The sequence below is a fragment of the Adiantum capillus-veneris genome, chromosome 29 (assembly GCF_014529385.1).
Source record: "Adiantum capillus-veneris isolate H3 chromosome 29, ASM1452938v2, whole genome shotgun sequence".
Taxonomy (NCBI): domain Eukaryota; kingdom Viridiplantae; phylum Streptophyta; class Polypodiopsida; order Polypodiales; family Pteridaceae; genus Adiantum; species Adiantum capillus-veneris.
Genome location: NC_140959.1, coordinates 56,890,658 through 56,899,217, shown reverse-complemented (window position 1 = coordinate 56,899,217; position 8,560 = coordinate 56,890,658). Strand labels below are relative to the sequence as shown.

The 8,560-nt window shown below is 43.0% G+C and overlaps 1 protein-coding gene across 1 annotated transcript; it reads right to left on the bottom strand.

Annotated features, from left to right (window-relative positions):
• Positions 1-1,693: 1,693 nt before the first annotated feature.
• On the bottom strand, positions 1,694-2,558 carry LOC147419241 (uncharacterized). The gene has a single exon (XM_086505554.1). It carries the CDS (start codon positions 2,481-2,483, stop codon positions 1,929-1,931), a length of 555 nt encoding a protein of 184 aa, XP_086361680.1. The 5' UTR covers positions 2,484-2,558; the 3' UTR covers positions 1,694-1,928.
• Positions 2,559-8,560: the final 6,002 nt, after the last annotated feature.

Here is an 8,560-nt window from a genome sequence, read left to right as displayed (position 1 = left end):
ATCTTGAACGAGCATCTCAATGCACTAAAATTACACACCCAAGCAATCTCACCCAATTAGAAATATTTAGTGGTTGACACGTCACAATGCAGCACAAATGGTCACATATACATGTTACAAGACACAACGAATAGCACCCCTTCTTGAAAGAAGAGTAATCTTCCGCAATTACAGTATATCTACAAAACAACTCAATTTAGCTCAAAAATATCGGAGGGTCATTCTGAGGGACAATCAATTTTCTTGTTTTATATCAGAGCTCTTGATATTCCGGCGTAGCAAAATTAGCCGTCACACCTAGACCCTGCTAATCTTGAACGAGCGTCTCAATGCACTAAAATTACACACCCAGGCAATCTCACCCAATTAGAAATATTTAGTGGTTGACACATCACAATGCAACACAAATGGTCACATATACATGTTACAAGACACAACGAATAGCACCGCTGAACACTCCTCCCCGACAAACGGTCTTAGGCATGAAGCTATTCAACAACTACCTCGTCACTCCTAATACCACTGTAACAAGATGACACCACATGCAAACAGAAAAGAACAAACGGAACAAACTTTTAAGCACTTCAACAATAGATGAATTGAAAGATATGCACGACACATGAGACGTGGAGTGGCAGAGTTCCATCCCAAGAGAGCACTGGCCCCAAACCCTGGCGCCCAAAAAATTTAATCGTGGAATATTTGGAGGTCAGGTAGATTTCGATCATCCCTATATAGGGAAGGGAGGAGAGGCCCCATGAGGCCAGATTGTGCAAAGCCATTATAGCTCTTGCTTGCAAATATTGGCCCGCAAAGCTTGGCGACTTTCTCACTCTCTCCACTCTCTGCTGCGTCTTTCTCTCTCCTATTCTCCTCACTCTCTCTCAAGACTTGATGGGCAAAGTCACATGACAAAAGGCTTGCACTCACCTTAGTAAGATCCAGCGTACTAAAAATATGAAAACAACTAAGAGAGTTAAATAGCAAAACATAGATAATGGTGTTTGTTGAAGGGATCACGATGTAATGTACTTATCGTGTTAGTGACAATGCCCTTAGGGAGCTACCATGAATCTTCTCGTTTTCTAAAGAAGTATGTGCAACAAGATAAACATTCAAATGCTGCACAGCCAGTAAAAAAGCTGATGCCTTGTCCATCAGCATAAGAGGGACAGATAAACTGTTCATAAATCTTTGTGACCTTGAAATACACTTTATAAAAAGTAACATACAACACAAATTCCTTCATAAATAAGTTGGCTAAAGTCAGGTGCAAAAAACGGAGCTCCAATGTCTTTCTCACATAAGTTTAAGCCAATAAACCTTTCAGACTCATTCCATGTTCGACTCACCCACAGCCACCATCTATAAAAATAATAATGAGAGGCACAGAAAATTTAAAACGCATGGACCCCTTCTATGGAAAAATTCAAATGATATGTCAATAGGTTTTTTTTTTCTGCAGCCTCAGTACCATAACTTTAGAACATCAATCAAACTCAACTAATGAGCAGGTACACAAGAGTAAATTGGACTGTATTCTTGGAACACAAATCATAACAGTATATATATGCCATGATATGCGCATGCATTGTCAAATAAAACGCTACAGCAATATAAAAACTCAGATACATGCATTCTTCTTACAGAACGGGGTACATTTCAAGAGAAGCTACAAAAATGAGGGGCCGTATAAAAGAACAAAAACTTGCATTGGCCAGTTCAGCAGCTTATTGTGATTCACTATGTTTGAAATGAGCCCCATGTTAGATGAGTACATAAAAATGTGGCTACTAAGTTTTGCCATGGGGAGAACCAAAGCCAGCAGTGACACAACACAAACTTGCATTGGCCAGTTCAGCAGCTTATTGTGATTCACTATGTTTGAAATGAGCCCCATGTTAGATGAGTACATAAAAATGTGGCTACTAAGTTTTGCCATGGGGAGAACCAAAGCCAGCAGTGACAAAGCATTGGCGTACCTGCTGCGCACAAAGAGAGTAAGATTTGATGGCATCTTGGCACCTGAGAGGATCATCTCTGTTTTCAGTGAGGCATTTGATGCAAGCCCTCTGCTCATCAGGACAAGGAAAGGGCTTTGGCTCGGGAGGGCGGTACTGTTTGGTTTGGAGTTCTTTGGCTCGTCTCTGCACTTCCTCCCGCTCCACCTCTTCTTGCTTCCGCAAGCTCTCCACTGCATGTGCACATTCTGCAGCAACCTTTCGGTAAGGAGCAAGTGCAGCATTGTCATCATCATGGCGATGACCATGCCAAGGCTTGTTTGCAGCTGCTAGGAATCCATCGGAGGGTGTTTGATGTAAGAGTTGGGGGGGCTCTTCAGGTCCCGACGGTTGGTGAGGCTCCGGTCTGCGAGGCCTGTGAGTTCTCCTAAACAAGAGCCTCTTCTGACGCTCGTACATCTCGGGCTCTGTCACCTTGAAGACGAGCTCGGGGTCGATCTGAATGGCGAACTTCCCTGACATTTCTGACCAAGGCGGGACGTTACCCCCACACCCTGTGAGTGTTCAAAAAGACGATGTAGACTCTAGAGGTATTTGAGAGAGAGAGAGAGAGAGAGAGAGTTTTGTACCATGGAAAATTAGAAATACAAGGGGAACTAGAGTGCTTCGTTAGCTGTGTTAGCATCGAATTAAGATTGAGCAAAATATTACAAACTATATATGCCATTTTAACACTTCTCAAGTAAAAAATAATCAATTATTTGATGCTATTAATTATGTTTAAGATATTTATTGATTGGGAGGAGAGACATCAAAATGAAGAGAGAGAGAGAGAGAGGCTACCGATTGCCGTGGTTTAGAGGTGTACCTTGCAAAAATGAGATACCGATCGTAATGCTTCAGAGCGGTACCTTGCAAAAAAACACGAGGAGGGTTAGAGGTTTGTCAAGCTTAATGTTCGTAATCATACAAGATGTCAATGTTATTAATGGTTTGTTGTTTCATTTTTATAACATGCCAAGTTTCCTTGCGTGGGGGAGTTTGCACAGTCCTCACCAATTTGTATAATACGAGGGAACGTGCCAAGTTTCCTTGCATAGGGAAGTTTGCACAGTCCTCTCCAATTTGTATAATACGAGGGAATGTGCCATTCCCATGGTAGCGTGCAATTTTCAGTGTGTTCATTAACTGCGTTCTTAGTGTCAAAAATGTCAAAAATCACAGAATGATAATGCTTACTCACCGCGCGATTGAATGTCTGTCGTCGATGCACCTTGCATCAACGATGTTGGGCATCTCCTGTTCTTAACCCGCTGCAAGAGACCACATCCCAAGGAGGATGAAGGAGATAGGCTTGTGACTATTTGGGTGGAGGAACTTTTGGAAGAAGCTGGCATTTTTATCTTTTAGCTTGTACCAGTTCAGACCCTACTGAAATTCACTCGTCACTTCATATGTCCAAATCTGGTGGAAGCAAGAAGGATGGTGCTGACAGCTGTGAAAGGCAACAGTGGGCAGTCAACATCAACTGGTGTAAAAAGTTCAAACCAGATTATTCCTACCGTCTGCACTATAAGTTTGGAAACTTGGCAACATCATTGCAAGCAATAATTACATCAAGGAAAGCGGGTCTAAACCTTTACGATCAGAATGAGTTGTGTGAGCGAGGACCTTGCATGTGGCATAGTGCATGCGAGACAGAGTTGGTGGAGGTTCGCTTATATGCAAAGCAAGTCGTGGAGATTCGCTATGCAAAGCAGGCTGTGCAGATTCGCTTTATAATGCTGCTGCGTGCGTTTTCGTTGAAAAGTGTCGCCACATGGACGAACCTCCAGCCATAATTTTGAATCTGTGTCTATGCTAACGAAAGTCTAGCGAGAATTTCTCAATTTGCATCTGTAAAAGTAGTCAGAGATTTGTTGGCACATCCATGTTGCACATATCTTGGAATCGATGCACTCCAAGAGATTAACATAGAAAGCTAATCAAGAACTTGTTGTGCTTTCATAAAGGCACCACATTTGGCATAAACTCGAAGAGACTGTGCTTAACAAGATACCCTCACTTCCCATTTGGTTGAAGTAGCCCAAAGCTTCCCAAACACAACAAAGTCGTGCTATAAGAGACCTCCAAGAAATGTCTAGCAAGAATCTCTCAATTCGCATCGGGTAAAAGCGGCCAGAGCCTCATTGCCACATAGCTTCATTGCCACATGCATGTGGAACATATCCTGGAACCAATGCACTCCAAGAGACTGACATAGAAATCTCATCAAGAACATTTTGTGTTTTCATAAAGGCAAGAGCACCACATTTCGCATACATGTCAGCCAACACACATCTTTGTCCAAGACTGCTTGGGCAGCAATCCATGCATTGAGCAAGAATCCTGACTTTGCAGATGGATAAGACAGCCCAAAGCTTCCTTGCGAGAGCCATGTATCTCATATACAGCAATCAATGCACTCTGAAGGTGACATTTTGCATAGAAGGCTCATCGATAACTTTTTGTGCTTTCATACGAACACCTCATCTGGCATACATATGGATCAAAGCATTGACTGAATGTTTATGCAACAGCCCTTGACTCGCAACCACATCGTGAATTCTTTCACTTATTCAAAGATCTTGTATAATGCCACAAGCCTTCCAGGTGGAAGCGTAGGTGATTGCGATTAGAGACAGAACATCCCTTCTCATCTGGTAATATGAGCCCACAACTTCCTTGCCACGACGAGGTTGACCATATCCTACAATCCACTCAGTCCAAGAGATGCCAGCCTAGGGAGGATCCCCATCAAAAACTTATTGTGCTATTGTGATAACACTACATTTGGCATTCATATAGATCAAAGCACCACCAAGCATGGCATCTTGATTCGATAACCCCTGGCTAGCAATCTCATCATGAATAAAGAAATCATACATGTGAAGGTCTTGCGTAAGCTTGCCACGACCAAGTTGACCATATCCTGCAATCCACTCACTCCAAGGGACGACATCCTAAAGAGGACCCCATCAAAAACTTATCGTGTTATCATGACGGCACCACATTTGGCATAGATATAGATCAAAGCACCGCAATCAGCACATTCCAAGAGACGACATTCCGGACAGAAAGCTCTTCAAGCACTTTTTGTGTTTTCTCAAGCGCACCACATTTTGTATACATATCGGCCAAGGTAGTTCCAAGCACGACATCTTTTTTCAAGAGCCTCTGACTAGCAATATAATTGTGAATTTTTGTTCATATCAACATCTTGCGTATAAGAGCCACATGCCTTCAAGATGCATACGTAGGTGATTGCACCTGGTGAGAGGCCCTCGCTTCACATCTGCTAAAACTAGACTAAAGCTTTCTCGCCCTGCTCCTGTGGGGAAAATCTTGCAATTAGTGCATTCCAAGAGTCCACACTCTAGACAGGAAGCTCCTCGACCACTTGCGTAGAGCCACAATGAATTCTCTCACCAATATGAAGGTGTTGCGTCAAGCAACATGACCTCAAGGTGCAAGCATACGTGAATGCATTTGGTTAAAACAAGTTTCCTTGCCACAACCATATTGGAAAATATCTTGCAATCAACACGTTCTAAGTGACATTACCGAGAGGATGCCAATCAAGAATTTTTCATGCTTCCCTGACGGCACCACATTTGGCATACATATAACTAAAGCACTACCAAGCATGCCATCTTTGTCCAATAGACCTCGATTGGAGATCTCGTCGTGAATTTTCTCACCCATGTTGACGTCTTGTGTAAGTAAGGCCACAAGGTTGAAAGGTGCAAGCATAGGTGATTTGCATTTGGAGAGAGCTCTTCCCTTCGCATCCACCAATGAAAGGTGCAGCACAAAGCCAAAAAGGGCATCTCACAATCAACTCGTTCCAAGAGACGACGTTTCAGACGAAATGCTCATTGCCCTTGCTTAGCAGTCTCATCGTCAATATGCTCACCCATGTGAACTTGTGTGAGGCCTTAGGTCATCAGTGTACATGATTGCATTTCAAGAAAGGACTCCATTCATATCTGGTTAAAAGAGCCCAGGCTTCCTTGGCACATCCATGTTGAGCATATTTTGCAATCAATGTGCATCAGGAAACGACATCTGGGGGATAAAAAACCCATCAATAGCTTTGTGAGAGTATCACGTTCGGCATATACACTCACCAATGTGCTGATGGACAGAAAGATCATTAAGAAATTTATGTGCTTTTATAAGGACACCACATTTGACATACATATAGCATTGCCAAGCACAACATGTTTCTTCATTAGCCCTTGACTAGCAATCTCATCGTGGATTTTCAGCCCCAAGTAAAGATCTTGCGTAAGCCTAGTGCTTTCTTAAGGGCACCCCATTTGGCATAATAGCCTTGATTAGTAATCTAGTGCTTTTGTGAGGGCACTATATTTGGCATGATAGCCCATGAATAGTAATCTCACTTTGAATTCTCTCATCTTTTGTAATGCCACATGCCTGCAAGGTGTGGGCATAGGTGATTTCCACATGGAGAGAGGCCTTCCCTTTGCATCCAGTATCCTGCATCAACACGCTCCAAGAGACATTACGGAGAGGATGCCAATCAAGAATTTTTCATGTTTCCGTGACGACACCACATTTGGTATACATATCAACTAAAGCACTACTAAGCATGCCATCTTTCTCCAGCAGACCCTAACTGGCAATCTCGTTGTAAATTCTATTACCCATGTTGACGTCTTACATAAGTAAGGCCACAAGGTTGAAAGGTGCAAACATAGGTGATTTGAATTTGAAGAGAGCTCTTCCCTTCACATCCACTAGTAAAAGCAGTAGAGTGTCTCCTTGCCACAACCATAACAGGCATCCTACAATCAACCTGTTCCAAGAGACGACATTTCAGGTTTACATGTCTAGGAGCACACCACCCTACCCTGCACAACATGGCTTTTCAAAAACCCATGTCTTGGAATCTCATCATGAATCTACTTCCCCCTATCAATAGCTTTGTTTGTGGCACAAGCTTTCAACGTGTAGACGCACGTCACTGCATTTGGCAGAACACCCCTACATTGCATCTGCTCAAGACAATCTAGAACAAATGAACCTCATCCTTCACGTGCATAACCTGCTAACATGATAGTCCATGTTGTCAAGTAGTGTTTTGGCCTCATTAAGCTTGCCACATTGCCACACACAACATGTTTCTACAACAGCCCCCCAATAGCCCCTAATTCCATAGGTGATTGCATTTGAAGAAAGGCCTTTCCTTTGCATCTGGTGAAAATTTTGATTACTTCGTTACTACCACAACCATGTTGGGTATATCCTGTAGTGCACCACATTTGGCATACATATCGACCAAGGCAGGGCCAATGACAACATCTTTTTCCAAGAGCCTCTGACTAACAATATAATTGTGAATTTTTGTGCCCATATTAGCATCTGGCCTAGAGCCACATGCCTTCAAGATGCATGCATATTTGTTTGCATCTAGAGAGAGGCCCTTGCTTCGCATCTGTTGAAAATAGATGGCATTCCTTGCCGTGCTTTCTCAAGCGCACCCCACTTGGCATACATATTGACCAAGACAATACCAAGCCCAACATCTTTTTTCAACAGCCTCTGACTGAATTTTGTGCCCATATCAGCATCTTGCGTAGAGCCAGATGCCTTCAAGATGCACGCATAGGTGATTGCATTTGGAGAGGGGCCCCCGCTTTGCATACATATCGACTAAGACAGTGCCAAGCACGTTGATATGGCCACAACATCTTTTTTCAATAGCCTCTAACTAACAATGTAATAGTAAATTTTTTTGGCCCATATCAGCATCTTGCGGAGAGCCAGATGCCTTCAAGATGCACCTGTAGATGATTGCAACTGGAGATAGGCCCTTGTTTCGCATCGAACAGAGCATGGAGAGGGAGCTGTTCTGAAAGCTGTGAGCGTTGCCTGCAATCCGATAAAAAAGCACGTGCGATTTAAAAAGCAAGCTTGTAAAAACAGCGGACAGCCACGTGGGTTAAGGAGAGGGCAGCATTGCGATTTTGCCTTCTACGCTAACGAAGTAAAGAGTGAGAAAACTCTTCTACAAAAGCTTGCAGACTGATATTGCAAGGTGTATTATAACAAAATAACGTGGATATTGGAAGTTCAAGAACTTTGGGGTATTGGAAGGTTGAAACATGGTCATGTAAGAACTTAGAAGGTAAAGAATTTTATGCTCTGTCTCTCTCTCTCTCTCTCTCTCTCTCTCTCTCTCTCTCTCTCTCTCTCTCACACACACACACACACACACACACACACACACACACACACACACACACACACATAAAAGGTCTTGAGGATACTTGGGTTAACTAATCCTCAAGGACTCATACAAATCAAAACTTACTCCACGCTCAGGGTGGTGTGTAGGATTCAAAGAGTATGAACCACGACAATGGAGAATAATGTCAAGTAATGTGTCCGTGTGACAGTGTAAGGAAAGTAGTGATGCAAATATGAATGCATGAGATAGACCATGTAAGACCTTGGGCTTATTTATCTCCTCCCATCCAACTCCCTTAAGTAGAGCTCTCTGGCTCAATGATTGAGACCCGTTGCCATGCATG

Coding starts and splice junctions, on each gene's coding strand:
- LOC147419241 (XM_086505554.1), bottom strand. CDS start 2,483: ATGTCAGGGAAGTTCGCCATTCAGATCGACCCCGAGCTCGTCTTCAAG.